Raw genomic sequence first — 23,923 nt, forward strand, 5'->3', positions numbered from 1 at the left:
CCTCTATAATTCAAATTCATGTGAGATTGGTGATACTTTTAGATCTTGTATATGTTATGTATTTAATGGGAGAGTCTGTTGGTTGGGAATTGCAAAGCTTGCCACAAGAGTCAGATTATATTTAATTTTCTAAATCAGAAAGCCATTTGGGGCTTTGTAGGCCACAGAGGAAGAGGAGGGTTCCATGTCTGGATAATGGGACTCAGGCCCAGGGTCTGGGGAAGTTTTCTGATGCAAGGGTAAATAACATATAAACAAACACAAAGAGGACGGGGAGTTGGAATCCGGGGCACATGTTACCAAAAGGCTGTATCCACCAGGCGACTGGAACCTTCCATTTATAACTCTTACAGCAGGAATGAATTTAGGGTGGGCTGAGAGCAAGATAATGGCTTGTGTGTATCCGTATCTACACACACAGTGCACAGAGTGCACAGGCTTGTACAGCCACACCCACACATAAACACACTCGGAGCAATCAGTTTACCCACTAATGAAATGCAGCCGTGGGCACGGTGGAAGCCAGCAGCTGTTGACCACCACCCAGATTGTCTACTCAATACTCTGGGAGAGGAAGTAGGAAGGAAGTCTGCAGAGAGTGGGAACTATCAAGAGACTCAAGATAGGTGGCAGCAGACATCCTGAACATTATTTAGGCCGAGGTTTAAAAAAAATCAGGTGTGGCTTGCTTTCCTCCACAGGCACAGTCCTGAAGAGTTGCATGCAAAGTGAATTTTTGTAAATTAAATCATCATTTTAATGCAGTAGGGGGGCTCGCTATTTAAAGGAGCCTTTCATGGAATCTTTCTGTAATGGCAATAATTGGCTCCAGATTTCTGCATTTTGTAAATGTGCATTTTCTCATGCTAGGTTTTCTTAAAATGTCATCTACCTGCTCTCTCTCACGATGCCCTATCTCATACTTAGAGTCACCTGTTAGTATTAAAATCATTTGACAGAGAGGAGTTAAGGACATGTCAAAAGCAAAGAATGGCGAATATAGGGTCAGTGGTCCCTCCAGAGGCCTTGACAGACATCGCTAATCAATCCCAGCACTCCTCCCAGCTGAGCCCTGATGCAACGCAGATGTCTTCTTAAGACAGCACTATAGGCAACCAGAACTAATCAATTGGAATCGGTTCAAAGGATAAAACACATTTGCCATTCAGGGTACGGGCTCTACATTCACTCCTTCAGGCCATGTAAAAATCAGTTTGGATCCTAAATTAGTAGTCCATTGCCTAACCCGGAATGTGAATGGGAGGTCCACACAAGCAGGAGTATTTTTCTCCCTGTCCGAAGCTGCCAGAGCCTCAGCCAGTAGTATGAAGAGGCCACGGGAAGTACCGAGGAACCTACCACAGCCTACCCTGCAGGACACATACCGATGCTCCCCGAAACATCACAGAGGCCATCTACACCTGCCCACAGTGCCTCACAACGAGCGTGGGCCCCGCGCACCACAAGCTAAAGATAGACCATCTTAGAGCAGCAATTTTGCTACATGATTTTCTTGGGGGGAGGGGGGGTATCAACTTTGGTGTTAATTTTTTTCTGAATGTTAAAATAAACTTGGATCTGTTGAGGAGTAGATTGAAAAATCAGCATGGATTTTCAGATCAAATGCAGACCCCAGAGAAAGCTGGCTGTCCCAACAACTCCATCCCAACAACTCCATCCCAAACCCTGGTGCCTCCTTTCTACTCTGCCTTGGGTGGCACTTTGGTGGGTAAGACTGCGCATCCAGGTGAAAAAAAAAAAATCATTCTTTCCCTTGCCCTGGACTGTAAGTTTGGCTAAGAAGGCAGCATGACAAAGGAAATTTAGAAGATCTTTTTATATGTCATCCCCAGATCCCCATTTCACCAAATGTGTCCAGACCTGGCACTAGGCACCAGGCATGGTGAGAGGTGTTCTCGTGAGCATTCGTCATGTAATCCTGGCAACCAGTGCTAAGGTACTTGAACGGGTATTACATAAGCTGGGAGCCACCATGGCCAATAAGGCATGCTCCCTTTTGCTACTGTGACTTAAGACCCCAAGTGCACAGTGCTCTGCCAGAGGTCTGGTGATACTTCAGGTCAACCCCAACCCTCTGCCCACACTGGGCATATGAGAGAGCTTCCAATACACCTCAGCAGAGCCTGAATGTGACTAGAATCCTCACTCATCAACACCCATGTCCTATTCGATTTCTAAGTACAGATGATAACTCAGGCAAATAGATTCCTGTTTTATGAATAGTCCTTTTGGAAAATGATTAAAACAATGCCTATGTATATTCAGATTTCTATCTTTTGCCTACAGTCACCACAAACAGCAGTTGGCAATGAAAATAATTACTTACCCTGAAATGTCAACAGCCTCTCAGCACAGAAAAATAGAAATCAAATTGTTTAGATTAACAAATGCAGAGTTATCACTTGTTAATATGAGAAATGAAATGTTTTAACTATAAAAAACATTGCAGATGAAAGACCCAATTTGCAGGGTATTCTGTGAGAACCACAAATTATCTTTCACAAGGACTACAGCTCATGAGGGGTAATTTGAAAATGTCTCATAGATTATTTTCAGCTGCTTATTGCTGCTGTCATATTCATAAATTCCCCTCTACAAATGCCCTTCTATCATAGAGCCTTGCTGAGGGTTTGCTGTGAACAAATTTCATGTATAGTATTGATTGTTTCTGAGCAAACCATCTAAAATACTGATTTTTCATTATACTTAGTGGAACAGTATGACTATAGACTGGTGATTTTTGTTTTGCCAGAGATCACAAATTCACAATAGCAGGATCCAACAGATGCTGTAGCTGTCTGAAGTGAGGCATATAAAAAAGCGTGAAGAATATACCCTGCCATAGAAATTGCAGAGAAAGATGACCTAGTGTCAAATAGATACCTGCAAAGCTTTTAAAACTAAGGTGAATATCCCTGACTTGCAGGAAGAATGTTGTGCCTAAGATGGATAAAATACCAATGGACAACTGGGTGTTCTATTTTTCCTTACAAAAATGCAAGAGTGAGAAGCAATTTGCATGATTTCCTCCTGAAGATTCATAAAAATGAAATCTCATTACCTGAGTTACCCCAGAAATAAGACACTGGTGCCTTAGATCCTAAATATTAAAGGAAGTGGACAAATCAATTTCTAAAATAATCTATCCATAGCACACATTAATACAATTATACAACTGTTAGAAACCTATACCTTTCAATTGGAAATCAGGAAATAACTGTTTCTGGTTTGGTTAAACCCACCAGTGTATCCATTGCTAAATGTTATTGGACAGAAATCTACCAGCAAATGATATTCCAAACCCTACATGGCATCACTGGGATGTGGTTTATATGCATAACTTTACGGAACTATCTTGTTTTCCCTTTTGATGAAAATACTTGATTTCTTTTCTCTCTCTCTCTCTCTTTTCCTTTCCTTTCCTTTCTTTTCCTTTTCCTTTTCTTTCTTTCTTTCTTTCTTTCTTTCTTTCTTTCTTTCTTTCTTTCTTTCTTTTTCTTTTCTTTCTCTCTCTCTCTCCCTCCCTCCCTCTCTCTCTCTCTCTCTCTCTCTCTTTCTTTCTCAAATTGCAATGAAGTCTCAAAGAAACCCTCATTCCATCTGGAGAAGCTGCTTCATGGTCTACCACTCTTTCAGATTCTTTTTTTTTTTTTTTTTTAAGATCTTATTTATTTATTTGAGAGAAAGAGAGAGCACAAGCCAGAGAGGCAGAGGAAGAGGGAATCTCAAGCAGACTCCCCTCTGAGTGTGGAGCCTGATGTGGGGTTTAATCCCAGGATGCTGAGATCATGACCTGAGCCAAAAACCAAGAGTTGGACACTTAACTACCTGTGCCATCCATGCGCCCTCCTTTCAGATTCTTAACTGGAGTATCCATACATACTTTTCACCCCACTGATACTAAATATTCATTTGGATGGACAGGATGTCACCGAATTACAAAGGCCCATCAAGAAGACCCAGAAAAGGAACCAAATGATTGGGCGTTGAGAAAATCCCTAGAGAGCATTTAGTTTAGGCCTGGCAAATTTGGGATAGCTGTGAGAACCAGCCTCTCTACCCATGCCAGACATCACTAATAGATTTTGGCAAATTTATCTTCTGAGCCCAGCCACGGCCTCAGAATCCTTTTAAGTCTGTTTTCCAGGTTCCCAGTACTGATCAACTGGAGTTAACAATAAAGGTTAAACCTATTTGTTACCCTGATATAGTTCTATGCCCTTATTTTACAAATAGAAGCATGGAAAAGGCACAGGACTTTTCTAGTCACACAGGTAATTAGTTATAGGCTTGACAAGTGCAGCTGCAAGAGTATGGGGTTAACATGGATAATATAACCCGAACCACCATTCTTCATGCATTCTGTGTGAACCACGTATCAAGATGATGGCATTATTATATTAATTGTAATCACACATTCAACATTTATTGAGCACCCAGTTTTGTGTCAGTTGTTTCCCAAGTATAATACTTTCATTTTCTCTAAGCCTCATATTGACTAAACCATGTGGGCATTTTATTGCCACATTACAGTTGAAGAAAGACAATCACTGGATTTGGGTTATTTGTTCAAGGTTGTACCACTAGTAAGTAGTGGAGTAGGAATTTGGATGCAGGTCTTTCTAAGGCCAACACCCAACAACATTTTTGGGGATGTGACAGGTTTGAAGAAGTCAGAGTTGGGATCCTTTCCTAGCACTACCGACACCTACCTTAAAATACGGCAGAGAAAAGAAACCCAACCACCAGCCAGTGTGTTACTGCCAGAACTCTGGTCCCACCAAGACCCAGGAAATCAGATGAAAAGACCAAGAAAAATGAAGGTTCTTATATCACCCATGACCCTGCTGAGCTGGAAAAGATGTTTTTAGAATGGGAGGGGTAGAAATTCAGCTGTACTCTCTTGCAGCTACTTGAGAAAATGATAAAATTAGTTACTGCCTAATAAGTAGTGTTGCTCATGAATACAAAGAAAAAAAAAATGTTATGAGGATCTAGAAATTGGAAATGCTGCTCAATGATATCCAAGACTCCAGGATGGATGTCCACTATCCAAAGCAGAGATATGACCATCATACAGATCCTTACTCTGGTATTTTTTCTCTGAGACAGGGGCTTCACAAACCAGAGGGAAACCATTCCCTCCCATGTAAGATGTCTGTGGACATTTAACTCCTACAACACCTGCCATTAAGACCTTGCTGTTTTCCTCCACTAGACAGGAAGAATCTCAACAATGTAGCATATAATAGGATGATACACGGAAGGGAGGACAGTGAGATAAGCACAATTTAGAGGCCACAGTTTTTATCTACTGTTTCTTACAAGGAATGAAAACTACAGATGACTTTGATTCACCTAAGTAGTCAGACTACCAGGCAGCAGGATATGGCATCTTTTACCAGTCTGCAATGCCATTCTAGATGGAAGATATCTAGACACTGGATATTTGTTTAGGGGCTGTGCATATCAACTAGTCTTCTATCTTAGTCTCCAAGGATTACTCTGAAGTCAACAATAAGGGACACTTAAGGGGAAGTCATTCACCTTGTTCAGTGGCAACCATCCCATATTTTAATGGTGATTAAAATTAAGAAAGAAACCTAAATGGATCCTCCTAAAAGATATTTTTTAAAAAAGGAACAAAGGCAGCACTGCCCATAAGATGCAGAAGAAGAATGAAAGATCTATTTTAAAACATACCTTAGTACAATTTTTAAAGTTTCTGATTGGATTTGCTGTCATTATACCCACTCACATTCCATTGGCAATAATATGTATACGGCTAAGTTTGGAGTTAAGGAGGCACAGAAGCATACAGCTCCAGTAGGAAGGCATAGTGAGTGACACAGCAATGGCAAGGATATTTGTTCCCCTTATAAGAAACAAAGGAGTAAATAATTGCAAACAATCATAAAATAATAATGAATAATAAAATAATAACTAATAATAGCAAATGATAAATGAATAAAACTAGATACATAACTAAGTGAAAAAATGAATAAAATTTACCATAGCCGCCATCAGAGGTACAAAGGAAATATTGCAACATACTGAATCAGTGATATAGAATACCTAATAGGGAATATTCACTCCAGGACTATGGAAGAAAGAAACAGTGATGAAAGTAATAGAAGATGATAGAAATGAAGGAGCAAATGTGAAGAACTAACATATGGATAATTGGTTTTCCTGATAAATAGATTAGAATTTATCAAAGAGAAGGAAAGAAAATCTGAGAAGGTATCGTTCCTGAGCTAAAGAAAAACTCCAATTATATAGATCAAGAAAAGCTTCCTATAGGAGAGATTAATGAAAAAAATCTTAAAAGTTAGTCTAGCTTAGTGGTTGGTACATAAAAGTCTCAATCAGTATATACTAGAGAAAAAAAACACATAAACAAAACAAATGGATCCTGGTAAAATTTTCAAGTTTTAAAGAACAAATTAAAAATTCTGAAGTCTAGAAACCAACCATACAAATAAAAAAAACAAACCTTAACAAGGAACCAAACTAAGATCGCAATTCTCAGATACGCCATGGTTCAGGGAGCATGCCACCAATACATTGCTTTTGAAGAAAAATGACTCAAGATCAACTTTAATTGATCAAGGGACAAATTATAAAAAGCAAGAGGAAAGGGGAGGAGAGTAAGGAGTGCAAGAAGATCTTAAAAATGTGGGAGTCATGCCATTCAAGTGCCAACGATATGCACTAAAATCAGTTAAAGTCAGAGTTAAGTCTGAATGATTTAGCTAATGTGGTTACAAAACAATGCAAAGTCAATAATTTGACAAATTTCTAAGCACCTTCTGCATGCCAGGCAATTTTCTAAGTATCAAAGATGAAGCAGAGAATAAAAAATATAAAGTATATGCTCCATTGAACTTAACATCTCACAGAAGGAGAAGATAAAGACATACAAAATATATATCAGATGGTGGAAAAGCAGGTGTGCAGGGCACAGAGTACTGTGGTTATGGGAGAAGAAGAGTTTCTACTTTACACATGGTGATCAGGAAATCCCTCCCACAAAACAGTTGAGCAGAAACTTGCAGGAAAATATGGAGCCAATGGTGAAGATATCTAGAGGAAAACTGTCCCAGGGAGAAGGCACAGCAGGTGCAATGGCACTGACATAGGAGCAAGTTTAATGTGCTTGAAGAACAGAATAAGGGCAATGTGGCTGAGTGAGTAAAGGTGGAAGTAGAAGGAGCTGAGGTTAGAGGGTAACTAGGGGTCAAATCATGTAGGACCCTGTGCATTGTGAGTTGACCTGTGGAGACAGACACATGGCAAGGAAGTAAGGGAGGCTGCTGACCAACAACCAGTGAGGACTGAATGCTGCTAAGCTTCTCAGGAGTGAACATGGAAGCATTTCCTCTGTTTGTTGAGCCTTCAGATGAGACCACAGCCCCAGCAACATTTTCATTTGCAGCCCCATGACAGACCCTGGCACAGTACATGGATTGCAGCCTTTGTGAGAAACCCCAAGCCCGAGAACCCAGCTAAACTTCACCCAGATCCCTGACTCACAGAAACTCTGAGATAATGAATGTTTGCAGTTTGGATTCCATAATGTGGAAGTTATAGGTAATATTGAGGAGAAACACTTCACTGTGGATGAAACCTGTTTGGGGTGGGTTCTGGAAAGAATAAGGGAGAGGAGATGTGGGATGATCCTACAGCATAATAGAGCAAGAAATGCATGACACAAATGAAATAATTCAATAACAAAAATAATTTTGGCTTAAAAACCTGTCTATATCAGCACAAATCCAGAAGTTGGTAGGAATAAGTTAGTGATGCAAAAGCATAAAAAATGACCACAAACTATGGATTCATTCCAAAATGTCTTTTTTCTTTGTTTGTTTAAAGACAATTGTACACTCCCATATGCCTCCGCCTGTTCACATATAATTTGGTCTTGAAGTAGGAATGACAATTAGATGCCGATCCTTGTCTCATGCAGAACTTTTCATCCAGAATAGAACCCAGGAGCTCGTGGTGGGCACAGACTTGGGGAGGTCATGGGAATTCCAAGTCTTTGATCAGCACTGTCCCTTTCCCACCACCACCTGGCCAAAGCATTTTCCACGAGTAGGAGAGTCCTCAGGCTGACTGTCAGAGCATTTATGTTCCTGCTTCGGACTATGCTGATGCCTGTCCCTCTCTTCCAGGGAGGGAAGGTTCACATCAGCTCTTTTATCCTCTGTGGGCACTTCATTTAGCATGAGTCACATATATTCTAGTCTTAAACAAGATCAAGATCCCAATAAGGTCACTAGGAGATTTGCCTGGATAAAGCCAGCTAAATAAATCCCCAAATCTCTCATGAGTCATGTTGGAAAAAAAAAAAAAAATCCCATAAACTGTTTTCCACCAAAGCATGTGAGGGCATTTCCAATGCTCTACCGAGCATTATGCTGATTACACTGTTCAGAGGTTTATAAACTAGAGCGAAGATTAAGTAAATCACTGTCTTGACTGACAATGAGAGCATATATTTTTAGAAAGCTTAGGATCTTTGATTGGGATTTCTGTGTAACCGCATATATAAAAACATTAGGCACAACAGATAGGCACCTTCTGATACATGAAGCTCTGTCTTCAACATTTACTTACATAGACTCTGATTTATATATCCACTTCATTTTGATAAGATAAAAATATGGTGAAATAAGTGAGTGAACAAAGGGCCAGGTAGTAAATATTCTTGGCACTGTAGTCCATATGGTCTCTATTCAACTACTGAGCTCTGTCATTTTAATAGGAAGGAGTACATAGACAATAAGAGCATAGCAGTATTTCAATAAAATGTTGTTTACAAAAACAGATGGTAGATATCAGACAAAGTTCTTATATCCAGAATATGTAAAGAACTCGTATCTCAACAATAAAAAGACAGATAATGTGATTGAAATATGGGTAAAGGATCTGAAAAGACATTCCTCCAATGAACAAATGCAAGTAGCATAGGAAAAGATGCTCAGCATAACTAGTTATTAGGGAAATGCAGATCACTTCACACCCACTAGGATGGCTAAAATAAAGAAGACAGATAATAGCAAGTGTTGATAAAGATGTGGAAAAATTGGAACCCTCATACATTGCTGATGGGACTGTAAAATGGTGCAGCCACTTTGGAAAACAGCTTGGTAGTTCTTCAAAATATCAAATGTAGAGTTACCCTATGACACCAAAATTCCACTCTTAGGTGTCTGCTACCCAAGAGAAATGGAAATATATACCAACACAAAAACTTGTATTATCAACATTGTTAATAACAGCTAAAAAACAGGAACCCAAATGTCCATAAACTGATGAATGGATAAACAAAATGGTGTACGTACAAACAATGGAATATCATTTGGCAGTAAAGAAACAAAGTATTGACATATATTACAATATGGATTGACCTTGAAAACATTAAGCTAAGTGAAAGAAGCTGATCACACAAGGCCATATACTGTGTGTTTCCATTTATCTGCAAAGTCCAGAATAGGCAAATCCATAGAGACAGAAAGTAGATTTGTGGTATCCTGTGGCTGGGGTAGGGAATAGGTATCAAGAACGAGAGTGTGTGTGTACAAGAGTTCTTTCTGGGATGGTGAAATTGTTCTAAAATTATTTATTTATTTATTTATTTATTTATCTATTTATTTATTTGAGAGATAGCGTATAAGCTGGAGAAGAAGCAGAGGGAGAGGGACAGAGAATCTGAAGCAGACTCTGCACTGAGCGTGGAGCCCAACGCGGGGCTCCATCTCCCAACAGTGAGATCATGACCTGAGCTGAAACCGAGTCAGATTCTTAACCAACTGAGACACCTAGGCACCCCAAAATTGTTGTAAAATTAGATTGTGGTGATGGTTGCAGAACTCTGTGAATACACTGAAGTCCAATAAGCTGTACAATTTACATGGGTGAATTTTATAGTATGTGAAATATATCTCAATAAAACTATAAGAAAACAAAACAAAATTGGCTACAGCCTAGATTTGGTCCCATGGGCTACAGTTGGCCAACCTGTGTTCTAAGGCACAGGTACCTGAAAGTGTGCGTTTCAAAGTTTTGTGAAACATGTCAAGATACCATAATGGCATCTATGCAAGTTTTCACAGAGAACAGCACGTGGCAATAAGCACTGGCTAGTGAGTAGTAGTCAGTGTAGCCAATAGTCATTCTAACAACAGAAGCAATAGCAATGATAATTTAGCAGCTACTCATGATCGAGCACTCACTGTAAGCATTTGCCAAGTACTGTATCTATATTTATAAACAAATTTATTTCTCTCGACAGGAACCAGAGGGGTCCCCTAAAGCCAGATAGAACCTGGGTGTAAGTCATTCTCCATTATTGGTAAATTCCTTTCCTTTTCTGTGACGATGAAATCAATCTCCCTCTTTAAAAACTAGGCTGTTTTAGAAATCCACCTGAAGCACCAATCAGCCTCATTTTATAAGAGGGGTGAAATGGCCCTGGGCTCACTGCCAAACCCTTGGTTCACATTGGCTTTAAAGCCCAAATCACACCATGACCTCAAAAAGAGGGGTCTCAACCTGCCGATTCAGAATGCACAAGCCAGGCATGAGGACCTGTTATCTGAAAATTCTGCCACTGATTTTTGGGTGGAGGATATGCTGGCGCTTTTGATAAGGTTTATAAAAGGACAGTGACTCTTGGCAGTGAGTATCCTGGGGAGTTAGCACACAGGATCCAGTTTCTCAAAACTCTGGGCTATTTTTATTTCTGGAACAGGAATCCTTACCGTGCCCACATCCCTGCCTATGGTGGTATGCGGGGCAGCTACGTGGTGACCTGAAATTCAGCATAACTGGCAGCTCCATCATTAACCCATTTCTATGATGTTTGTCAGTCATACTGGCTTAGACCTCCTTTTGCCCTGGCTTGCTCCTATTTGTCAGCTTAAAAAAAAGAAGACGAGAAAACCAAATGCCAAACACATAAAAAGCCTTACCTCATAGCTGACATTTAGAACGAAGACCTGCCTTGGGTGCCCCACCTCTCCCTGGGTCATCTGCCCACCTGCCTGTCAGTCCTGCTTTAAGATCCTACTAAATACTCCTGAAACCTGAGATACTCCTCTGTGTCTCAGAGTACCCACCTGACTCTGCTCCTGTCAGGCCTTCCCTAACCGCCCCCCCAGTCTGGAGAAGCATGGAGCCCGCCACACAGCCAAACATCCATGTGTGAAGATGAGCACACCTCTCTGCCTTCGCCACCGCCAGCATCACCTCATCTCTTTATCTTGGTCTATTTTCTTTTTTTTTTTTTTAAGATTTTTTTTTTTAATTTATTCATTTGAGAGAGAGTGAGAGAGAAAGAGAGAGAGAGCACGAGCTGGGGGGAGGGGCAGAGGGAGCAGACTTCCCGCTGACCAGGGAGCCCGATGTGGGACTCGATCCCAGGACCCTGGGATCATGACCTGAGCCAAAGGCAGACGCTTCACCAACTGAGCGCCAGGCGCCCTATCCCGGTCAATTTTCTATAGAGCATTTACCACTCTGGGGCCTTCCCTCCTCCCTCCTCTTCTCCCATTCATGCAATACTTGTCTGTTGTCTGTATCTCCCACACAAATGGAAGCTCTCCATTGGCAGCACCTTGGTCTTACTCAGTGTTTTCAGGGGGTGCTGTGGCATTTGGGTGGAAGGATGCTTCACCGGGCAGCCATCACCCCAGCCTCCAGGTACGACAGCATGCCAACAGTGCCCTCTTAGTGTATCAACCAACAACCCTCCAGACACTCCGCGCTGACCTCGAGGGTGCTTGTTCCTAGCTGTATCCCCAGTACTATGTACACAGTAACGTGCTAGATATACATTTATTGAATGACTTAATTACAAAAGGAAGAAATGGAACAAGATCTTTTTATAAATGAGCCTATAAGGGAAAACATTTTGAATTTGAATTTGAAAGCCCTAAAGGTTGAAGTTTGCCTGTCATTTCTCAATCTCTCCCCTACTGACATTTTGGGCCAGATAATTCTTTATTGTTTTCAGGGGCTGTCCTGTGACTTAAAAAAAAAAAAAGAAAAAAAAAGATTTTATTTATTTATTTGACAGAGAGAGACACAGCGAGAGAAGGAACACAAGCAGGGGGATTGGGAGAGGGAGAAGCAGGCTTCCCATGGAGCAGGGAGCCCGATGCGGGGCTCGATCCCAGAACCCTGAGATCATGACCTGAGCCGAAGGCAGACGCTTAACGAGTGAACCACCCAGGCGCCCCTGTCCTGTGTCTTATAGGATGTTTACCAGCATCCCTGACCTCTATCCACTAGATGCCAGTAGCATCCCCCTCTTAACCAGTTGTGACAAAAATGTTTCTACATGCTATCAGATGTCCCTGGGGTGGGAGGGAACTGCCCCTGGTTGAGAACCATGGTTTAAGGGGTAGGTATTCATTTCTGCCAAGATGAAACACTCATTTTGCTCAGATCTGACAAACTAGAAGTTTCGCGACGCAGACCTGACATGTAATTCCTGCCGTACTAGTTAACTCGTATACCCCCAAAATGTGAGATGCCGCCAAAGGAGTACTGTTAACCTGATGATTTGCCTCTAACATCTTGCCAACCATTATTCACCCGTTTCTAATGAAGGGTTCATTTTAAGCAGTACACTCAGTTTAAATATCACATACCTGGCAATAGCTGGTGGCCCACAGTGCTCATCTCTTTCCTAATTTGCTGGTTAAAATGAGATCTTCTGTCCTAACATCAAGCATTCCCCTTCATTGTACTGCCTAGAATTATGCAAGTGAGACCACATCACCCCATTTTCAAATTCCCCCCAATGAATGGATTTAATGTGTTTCTTTCTTTTTTTTTTTTTCAACGTGTTTCTTGCAAAGAAACAGACTGGCAGATCAGAGCTCCCCCCAAATTTACTAAAAATAATTGAATTTTACACTTAAAATAAGTGAATTTTTGGTATGTACATCACACCTCAAAAACAAAATCCGTGTTAAAAAACTGTTTCTGTAGGAAAACAATGCCTCTATGGTCTCTCATCTACTTTTTTTTTTTTTTCCTTCCCTGCTGCTGATCAGATTAGCTATTCTAAGCATCACTTCAATGCTCAGCCCTCAGAAAAGACTTTTACTGATGTAGAGGTAACTACCAGGCCGGCACAGCTGCCATTAGGATGGGGAACTAAACGGTTTTTCTATTCCTTAAAATATTCATAGTGGTCTGTGTCAGATTACTAGGGCATGGATTAGAGTTGTAGGGCTTGACTGCACCTCTTAGAGTTTTCGTCAAATACTGTGTTCCCCTTGTCTGGACAGTACAATTTGCACTTATGTACCTACACAGGAGAGGGGAAAATGAAGCCCATCTTCCTTGAGTTATTTATTCTGCCACGATTTTTGACATATTTACCACACGTCAACCTTTGTGCTTAGCACTAGGAATACAAAGATAATCCGGACCGTCTTTGCCTTTGGAGAGCTTTTAAATTTTATTTAAGAAATCAAACTGGAACATTTGTAGAAGAGGTTCTAGATTTTGATATGCTAAAATTTACATTGTAAAGCAAATGCAAAAAAAAAAATCAGAATTTATTATCTGTTATTTAAAAATCCCAAAATCTGAACTTCTTTAGAGAAAACTGAGATGCTATATTGTGTATTTGTCAGAAAGAGTCCAAAAGGAGAATAGGGGGGTTGGACAAAATGTCCAAAGAGGGGAGAAGTCCCCTGTAGACTTCCACCTTCCCTGGTGACTGACTCAGTTCTGCCCTCTGTGTATTTCTCTTTCTCTCCATGTCATTTCCATCCTTGCTTGGTAGAAGCAGCGCCCATGACTTTGGACAATAGGGCCCAGTCTCCCCATTACGAGCAGAGTAGAGAATTAACACCATGATCTATGTAATTTATGGAACTCAAGTCAATAATAACTAAGCGAGTGCAAAACAGGTTTCTACAAGTTCAGTTCATTTTATAGAATTCTTATTGAGGATCACTCCACTATGCCTCCACTATGTACTCTCTAGGGTTCTGTTCTGAGCAACAGGAGAGGAAAAGAACAGTTTTTGACTTCCAGGACCTTCTAGATAATTGTCCAGCTTTTCTATTCACCTGCCCTGGGTGGACATGGCTTTAAAAATAACTGCTATTTTACAGGTCTCTAGGGGAGGGAGGGAATGTCATTGTGGAGCCTGGTTCTTACTCGAGTATATCTAGAGTGCCTGGTAAAAGAAAGGGGTCAGGAAACAGTGAATAAATGAATGAATGAATATGCTGTCTACTTGAAGATAAAAATAGGTCACCTCAAATCCTAGCATTTTTACACTTTTTCATATTCCAGTATTTTATTTGTTTTTTCATTTTATCCCCAAATCAAGCCAGAGTAAGGTGAGGGAGGTTATGATCCCAATCTTATTTTAGATAGATCTTCAGAGACCCAAGATCACGTTTAGCCAGTTACAGAGGAGGTGACAAACCTATGTGGACTTTACAGTCTGAGGGTTGTGCTGCTAATAACAACAGAAAAATGGATGAGTAGCCTGACGTGCACAGAATCCTCCAGAGCTCTGGAGAGTCGTGGTAGGCCAAAGGGAAAGTCCTACCACTTCTTCCTTTGCAGAGGGAAAGCAATTAAGAAAATTCAGCACACTAGTGGCAGCTGGAAAGTTGGCAGGTCCCTCAAGAGAAGGACTGTAAGCAATGTCATAGGCCAAGAAGATGGATGGGGCCCATTTATGCACCAAGGCTGATGCACAAATGGAATCCTGCCCAGTTTGACTGCCCTTTCTTCAAAGATGTCATTGACAGATGAGTATCTAAATGTTTTTGTTTAAAAAAAACAACAAGAAAAAAAAAAGAAAGAAAGAAAGAAAAAAGAGAATAAAGCAAAAACAAAACAAAACAAAACAAAACAAGAAACTCTTTCTGTCCCAGACACACATAGCCAATGAACGTGAGAATACCAGATCAGGCTTGAGAGGAGAACAAGCTTTTCAAAGTCATCCTTGATAATTATTTGCAAAGTTGTACACCTTTCCTTCCAAAGACATTTCAATTTAACACAAGGATTTCATTGAAACCCCAAATTACTGCCAGTTGGCTGTATTCCATCTGCTGTTGGGGGCACACTGGTGGGGGCAAGCTTGCTCACATATTCATCTTCACTTGCCAAAACAAGGCTTCTTCCCCAATTAAAATGACCTTTTTTATTTTAGAGCAGTAAACAGTGTCTACTTAACTTGAGGAAAATACACAGAAGAAAGTTACCGAACCTAATCACACAGTGACATGATGGCTGAGTCAGAGTCAGCTCAATCTGTGGGGAGAGCGGGAGAGGCCACTCTGCTTCTGGAGACAGAAGGGTCCTCTTGAGGTCATTGCCTTCATGGTGCCGCATCCCTGGCAGCCTTCAAGAGCAGACCAACCAAATCCATTTTACTTACGTCTACCAAACACACTCTTCAAAACAAGGTTAATCACCACCAGTTTTAAAAGGTAAGTACTAAATACAGTTCCTCAGATAACCTTGCTTCTTTGTTTTGCTCTGTAATTATCTTCTGAAGATGGGGACCGGTTGATACACACTGAGTAGCAGTAAACAGCAGGATGTCTCTTCCACCCACTCACGGTTGGCCAAACCATGTCTCATGACCTGCCTGTGGTCTCTGGCCAGCTGTGTCACTCTACAGTAGACCAGTTTAGATCAGCAAACCATTTGGAAAACTCACGTCCTCCTCAACACTGGATGCACAGTACCCAGGCTGAGTCTACATTTTGCCCATGCTCAGACATTTACAACATAATAGGCATTTGGAAACATTTGACCTTGGTTTGCAGGCTTGGACGGGGTGGCTGGGATGGGCACAGTGATCTTACGGCTGACACAGAACATCCTACATGACGACTGAATGAGAAACCTAAGGAAAAGGTTTTCAGAAAATTCCAAACAGATGGACAGTCGCTTTGGTCAGACCATGTCTTTGACAGCTGCTGTTGAAGTGGCCCCGCTCCAAGGAGATAACATGCCTCCAGAACTAGCTGGCAGGGTCACCCCAGGGAAAGCAAGGCTGACCTCCTTTGTGCAAAAGTAAACCCTACTGAGTTAAATGATCCCATCTCCTACTTTCTTCAAGGAACATGAGATGCTAGGTGACAAAATTTGAAGCCAGCTGCCATGAATCTTCAGAGTCCTTATCTCCTGGCTTATTAGTTATAGGTCTGTCTAGTTCAAGAGGATCTACAGGTCAGATACATAAGACCGTCTTCCTTGCCATATCCAACAAGCCAGGAATAACCAGGGCAATTGTCCCCAAATCTTTCCATCCCTACTAATACAATTATGATGCATAGGCTAAATCAAAAATAAAGTGGGGAAAGGAGCCCAGTGTCTCCCAGCCAGAGAGCAGCCACTCCAAACACGTTTGCTCCATTTGAACTCCTTCCCACAAATATTCACAGTGTGCGAAGACACAGTAGTTGATGTTCAATGTCCACCTACAGTACAACTTATTGAGGGAGGCTGCCCAGAAACAGAACAACTCCCTTTGGTAAATCTAGCCAATATCAGGATGGTGCTTGGAGGGTCTTGCCCACCCATCAACCAATGGCTCCAACAATATCAGAAATAGACGATGCGCCAGACTTATAGACTCCATTTTTGTCAGCAGCTGTCCTCCAAGGAACACTTGTGGCAGTTTCAGACCCTTTAGGCCAAAATACCAGCAACAAAAGCCCCCAGCCACCACAGACATCTATTGCCACCCTTGAGAGTGAAAGAGATGGCAAAAGCCAAAGACAGGATTTCTTTGACAATTCAAGACTCTCCATCGTGAAATGTTTTGGCTTTCTCCTGGTCCCAAACCTGGCACTGGCAGATACATCTAACTCTAATTCCTCAGCAGGATGAGAGGGGTAAAAATCTCAGGCTCTCCACAGAAGGTACATTTCAGCTTGCGTGTGCCTAAAACAAACCCACAATTCCTTAGAATGCCCCCTGTTATCCCAATGATGCAGCGGTGGGAGATCTAGAGCTTACTTTAAATGAGCATGCTGCCTATGTTCAAGAAATTCTCCTCTGCATGTACCAACAGTTTCTTACTGGCTCAGAGTTTAAGAAGAAGAGTACTGGGAAAGATTTCTGTTGTTACATCCAACACAGCCAGCTGTCAGAATCTTGAACTGGTGAAGATGGCACCAAGCTAAGGAAGAAGTAATTTTTAATTTTTGTTTCCTTTCAAAACTTATTCTGTGAAAAACAAACACGCTGCATAGAAGTAATTGATTGGCCAGATGAATGGACACCATGCTTATGTATATTAATTGATTAAAATCCATCCTTTACCTGCCACCACAGGAGATTTCCGTTCATCCAGGAGCTGGATGGAGGTACTCGCTGTCACCACATTGCTTTTGTTGACTATTCCTGAAAGAAGAGAAACCATCACAACAAAAATAGAAAGAGTTACATGCACAGGTTAAGAGAATAATCATATTGGCCTATGGTCACCAACTCAGCAGATGGTGCTGGTGCTTGGTTCCCAGAACCCAGAGTAGGCCAATTCTGTGAGGCCATGGGTTCTGTGTAGATAGTCCTTTCAGTTGAAGGAACTAGTGCACGGAGTTCTGACCACCACACTGGGTGGGGGGGTGTCCAGCCTCTTCACATCAAAATTATTAAGCATCATTGGAGGGAACCCATCTTTTTATGACTTGTGGTTACTAATTACAGTGTTTACTTGTGTCAGTGATCATATTTACATTGTCTCTCTGAATACAGCCATGAAGAGCTACATGAGACAAGGTTTTGAAATTGTTTTACACGTCGGGAATTTCAGCTCTGATTTGTTGGTTATGACTTTACTGACTTATAAAATTCTAGGTTCAAGCCCAGTTTTTCTTAGCAAAACCATTCCAATCAGGGATAGACTTGGAATGCAATCCTCACTCCAAACTCTTATTAATGTGGTAACAATATGGCATTACCACTAAAAGATTTTCAATTACTAACAATGATTCTAATACCCATGAATTAAAAGACACTGAGCAGAAATTTCAAACCCCCTTGGTTAATAATTGTTAGTACAGTGCTTGCCTTATAAACGGTTTCAAGGAATGGAATCCAATCGAATTGGGAAACAGGGAGAAGGCAGACCTGAATCTGAATACACTTATGATTGAAGTAATTGAGAATTTTCTCCTGGCTCAAGTCTAAGCAGTAATAAAAACCAGTTTCTTTTCCAATGGGTACAGGTAATCAGTACACAGTAGAAAAAATGAGAGAGAGCCCCACCACAACACTTGAACTTGGTGATGTTTAACATCTCCGAATCCAAACGGAGAACAAAATCTCCTAAGATGTTAACTCATCCTTAACTTTACCATGAAGAAGGTAAATTCTTTTTCATTATAGGATTTCACTGAAAGTTCAATGAAACCCTACTTGCCCAAAACCAATTCTACACCAGTCTCAATTAACCAGACTTTGTTTTTCTCAGACATAAGTCTCTGTAGGGAAAATGGTGACGAGTAACAAAGCAAACCTACACAAGGGCTGATCGCTCACAACTCTTATTTCCCACCACTCCTTTTCCCTGTCCAGCTTGGAGCAAAATCCATCCTGTCAGAAAAGGATAACTTGATGCTTCCAGTCCAAATTCAGCAAGCTAAATTCTAATTTTTTTCTTAGAAGATCAAGAAAAAGAAAGTATTGTGATACTGCATGATAAAAGAAGACATAGGTTTGCAGCAGAATGAGAAAGTTCACTGTCTCTCAGTTGATATTTTGGGCAATAAAGTGTCATACAAACAAACATAAAGAGAGAGCTTTAGTCACCTGGACATTCGTACATGAGAACACATATGTGTGTGGGTGTGGGTACAAAGAATCTCAGTCTTGAAAAGAAACTAAGTGATAATCTCCTCTAAAATTCCATCTGCTCAGGGAATTTCTACAATAACATTTGGCCTTTCCTTGAATAGCTTCATTAATGACCCTCTTCCTAATGAGTCCATTCACCTAACTTTTAGACAACTCTTGTCAACATGTCTTCTGCAAATTTTGAAAGTGCTCTTTCTGAAGATGTCTTCATTCATGGAAATGAGCACTGCTAAGAATCAGGGAGGGGGCTTTGACACTAAGCACCAGAGAACCTCTATTAGGGTTGATTTAGGAATGCTTACAAAAGACTAAGTTGAGAGGCTCTAAGATAAAACATAAGTATAGTTTGAACTGTCCAAAGTGATCCAAGCTTATAGAACTAGGTCTTATTCACCTCTGAAGTTCCTACAATGCACAGTCAGAGTCTTACATAAAATGGGCACCAAAAAGTATCAGCTATGTGAAACAAGAAAAAGCCAAGGGCAATTAAGAACTATTTTCAGTTTGTTTTGTTTCTAAACCTAGTTGAAATAAGATGGTGTTCAGTTCTTTTTTGGAGGGAGGTAACCTTAATTTTTTTTATAACATAAAATCTTAGGACTAGAAAAATCACTGACTATGTGCTTTTCCTTGGTCACTGTAACCCTCTGTCAGGAGAGGCAGGGCTACACAATATCTTAGCCTTCACCTCTACATGTGGATTTGAATCAGTTTAGTTTCTGATAGGGGAATTGTGGGCCTCCAGAATAGTACGACTCACTGAAGGTTCTGGCAAGGATGTTATGCCTGCCTGAATTTTCTCTAAGTGGGGCCATGACAACATTAAAAAAAAAAATCTACTGAGAAGTTTGTATTCAAATTCCACACAGTAAAAAATACCAGTCCTGCTTCCCAAAATGCCCTTTGCACACTTTAGTTAAGCAAAAGCTTCATTTTACTTGGGGCCATTATACTTATGGAACAGGTGGATGGTTCACTGCTAGGCCAATATTCAGCCCTGGCTCTCAAGACAGAACTTGTCTTGCTCCAGCATTCAGACAGCTCCCCTACACACTGCATGCAATGCCTGGATCAGCAGGACCAGACAGATGGACCCCCACCTCCAACAAGGACACCCACCTGTGCTGAATGGGATGGAGTAGACAAAACTCCCAGGAATCTGCTCAGCAGCTCTTCGGTACCAGAGAGGGAAATGGTCTGCATTAAAAATATTCTCCTTGTCTCCAGCTTTCAGGAAGTCCCTTGAAATGGAAAGGAATAAGAACACGTCAAAAAGCCACAGATAATCCGGGCGCCTGGGTGGCTCAGTTGGTTAAGCGACTGCCTTCAGCTCAGGTCATGATCCTGGAGTCCCTGGATCGAGTCCCGCACCAGGCTCCCTGCTCGGCAGGGAGTCTGCTTCGCCCTTTGACCCTATCCCCTCTCATGTGTTCTCTCTCTCTCATTCTCTCTCTCTCAAATAAATAAATAAATAAAATCTTTAAAAAGAAAAAAAAAAGCCACAGATAATCCAATTTAAAAATGAGCAACGTACGTGAATAGACAGTTTTCCAAAAAACACATACAAATGGCCAACAGATACATAAAAAGACGCTCAACATCACTAGTCATTAGGGAAATGCAAATCAAAAGCACAGTGAGCTATCACCTCATGCCTGTTAGGATGGCTATCATCAAAAAGACAAGAGACAGCAAGTGTTCTCGAAGGTGTGGAGAAAAGGGAACACTCGTGCACTGTTGGTGGGAATGGAAATTGGAGCAGCCACTGTGGAAAACAGTATGGAAGATCCTCAAAAAGTTAAAAATAAGACTACCATCTTATCCAGCCATTCCACTGCTGGGCATATACATGAAGGAAATGAGAACACTAACTCAAAATGATATTTGCTGTTCACTGCAGCATTACTTACAACAGCCAAGATAGGGTAACAGCCTAAGTGTCCATCGATGGACAAATGGAAAGAGAAATGGTGGTATCTAGACACACAATGGAATATTATTCAGCCATAAAAATGAGAAAGTCCTACCATTTGCAACAACATGGATGGAACTTGAAAACATTAAGTGAAATAATCAGACACAGAAAGACAAATACTGTATGATCTCACTTAAATGTGGAAGCTAAACACAAAGAAACAAAAACAAACACACAAACAAAAAAACACAAAAAAACCCCACCAAACTCAGAAAAAGAGATCAGACTTGTGGTCACCAGAGGCAGGGAGTAGGGGCAAGGGAAATCGGAAGAGAGTGGTGAGAAGGTACAAGGCTAAGATTGGCCGGTCCTAAGGCTGTTATGTGCCACATGGGGACTACAGCTGACATTGCTGCAGGACCCACAGTCAAGTTGTGAAGAGACTAAATCCTAAGAGTTCTCATCATGAGGAGGATTTTTCTCCTGTTCTTTTTATTGTATCTATTTGAGATGAGAGATGTTAAGTCAACCCATTGTAATCATTTCACCATATACGTAACCAAAACCATCATGCTGTACATCTGAAATTTTACAGTGGCGTATGCCAATTATTTCTCAATAAAACTGGAAGAGACGGAGGGGAAGGGGGAGGAGGAGGGAAGGGGGAGGAGGAGGGAAGGGGGAGGAGGAGGAAAGGAGGAGGAGGGGGAGGATCCTGGCACCACTCAGATGCCAGTGTGTCCCAACTGCCTTTACTGGGTAAAAATGGTGTTGGCTTCCAGAACCCCAACCTGCCTTTCCCAGTGCAGAGAGAACCTGTATAACGCCATGCACCCCGGATTACTCAAATACCTTGTAGAACTCCAGCAGTGAGACTCCCAGTGGGGGAAATGATTTTTCCTAGTATATCTAGTGAACTGATTATCTTACCATCTAAAGCAAGCAAACAAACAAAGCCTCCAGAAATCATCTCTGAAGACAAAGGAAGTCAGAAAGCTCTGTCTTGCCTTACAATTCACACATGATCACATATCCTTGGGAAGACCAACTTCTTAAGTAGATTTTTACTCTTCTTAGAAAAAGTGTAACAGAGGTAGCAGTTGGCCATGTAGAGATCCTTGCTCCCTTCCTGCCTCCCCGACCTACTTTCCAGACAACAGGATGGCTCCGGCCCCCTCTGTAAATCCCTCACCCTGCCCAGCCTCCCACCCACTGCCCACAGTGCTTCTCTCTACCCTGAAGACTACATGCACTCTCCTCCCCATCTCTTCCTTTCAAAATCACATCCCACCTACCACACAAATGCACAGAGACCTGAGCAAGCCCCTGCCCCATGCTGGGGCCCACAGCCTTGGTCTGTCACACAGCCTTCTTCCTTGGCCTCATCTGCACTATGTCATATCCCCATCCCAAGTCTCCTGAGGTCTATGAGGAAAGAAGCTTTTGTTCCCATTTTGGTTCCCACCACAGAGCCTTACACATCCTGAAGTTCCAATGAGTGTTTGCTGGTTCACTTAACTCCAAAGAATCATGTTTACTCTCTAGTACCCAAGTGCCTCATCTTGGCTGATACAGTAGGACTCAGGGGAGGAAGTGACTGCCTGGCTAGTTGACAGTCTGCAGAGAGCTTGCAGGAAGGGAGAGCAATCAGGATACATTGTGTATGCAGGGAAAAGGCCACTCATTGAACTGGAAATGGCATCATTTTCTATCTAGCAGTTTGCAGTGTGGAGTTGGATCACACAGATGATGGAGAGAAATACTCAAATATTCTACATTGTTATAGCATGGTTGAATTTATATGCTAAGTTACAATTAGTTGGTTCTTTGAAACTACTTGAATTGGCTTCTAATTCAGGAAAGAAATTTGTAGTTTTAGGGTTTGGTCAACTAGCGATCCCTTGGTCTCTTCCTAAGATGCAAAGCTCACTCCTAGAGGAAATCCATTCCATTGGAGACCACCCTTAAAGTTCTTAGCATGGAAATATGTCTCCTTTTAACTTATACTACTATGTCCCAATTCCTCTCTAAGGGCAGAGACCTTATTTTTCTTGGCATTTCCAGGGCCTGGCACTCATCAGGCACTCATCGTATGCTTAATGATCACATGATAAATCAAATCTCATATTCTGATAAGAGCTCCTCAAGTATTCAAAGCAGTCTGCTATATCTTTTCTAAATAGGATTTCTTAATTCTTTCAAATTTCCTCATCCGTATGGCCACGTTCCCATGTAAAGGCTCTCTGCTGTCATTCAAAAGGCCAACTGTGGAGTCATGAGCGGGGCTGAGACAGTGCACAGACCTCTGAGTTATTCAGAGTGCAGGGCGAAGGAAGTCCCAGGCTTGATGTTACAGACAAGCTACTTCTGGCACTGATCTGTTCAGTGGTAATGTTTCCTGATCCTAAAATCCATAGGACTCACAAATACTGAAATGTGACCTTTTGTATTTTTTTTTTTCTTTAGATATGAGATTCTTCGTAAACCTGACTTGGAGAGGTGTGTGAAGGAGACTCTGCTGCCTAGCCCTAGGTGGAAGGGACAGCTGCCTCCCACATCGCACCATGGCACAACCATGCATTTTCACTTGAGATGGTCCTGTTCAGTGGTGGGATGCATATAACCACAGGGAGGAAGGCACCTTTCTCATTCAGCAGTTAACGGTCCCTCTTCCAGGCCCGGAAGGGGGGATAATAGCTTAGACTGACGGGGACATTTGAGGACAGCAGGTGATCGGCTTGGAACACTGCATAACTGAGTGCCCAATGCCTGCTGCCCAGGCCCAGATGGTGCTGGCACCCAGGGCGGCAAGCAGGAGCCTGCAGTGCTTGATCTCCATTGGCTTTGGTGTTAATAGCAGAGGGTCTGGTTGCCGGGAAACCTTGTGGGTTCCTGACAACTAGGCAAGTGGTGATTCAGAAGCAAGCAGAAAGAGAGAGCTGATTCTACAGAATCTCTGAAAATGTTCTTCAGGAAGACAGATCTTTCTGGGGAAGATGAAAGCCTACTTCTGGATGCCAGGGGCTGTTGTGGTGTTGTGTGAGACAGGCCTAGGTTTTAAGCACAGTTGAATGACCTTGGGTGAGGTACTTGGGTCAGTCACTGAGTCTCTGAGCCCCA

General features: G+C 41.7%; 1 protein-coding gene across 6 annotated transcripts in view; it reads right to left on the bottom strand.

The window, feature by feature from the left end:
• Positions 1-23,923, bottom strand: part of CACNA2D3 (calcium voltage-gated channel auxiliary subunit alpha2delta 3) — an 852,366-nt gene that overhangs the window by 149,555 nt on the left and 678,888 nt on the right. For all 6 annotated transcript variants that reach the window (XR_013449537.1, XR_013449535.1, XR_013449536.1 and 3 more), the window contains 2 exons: positions 20,008-20,129; positions 17,353-17,433 (listed from right to left, as the gene is read on the bottom strand). Coding sequence is in view for 1 of the 6 variants with exons in the window: in XM_078076955.1 (XP_077933081.1) it covers positions 17,353-17,433; positions 20,008-20,129 (203 nt within the window). In the remaining 5 variants the exon portion in view is untranslated. The remainder of the gene's footprint in view (positions 1-17,352; positions 17,434-20,007; positions 20,130-23,923) is intronic.

The sequence above is a fragment of the Halichoerus grypus genome, chromosome 1 (genome assembly GCF_964656455.1).
Source record: "Halichoerus grypus chromosome 1, mHalGry1.hap1.1, whole genome shotgun sequence".
NCBI classification, from domain to species: Eukaryota; Metazoa; Chordata; class Mammalia; order Carnivora; family Phocidae; genus Halichoerus; species Halichoerus grypus.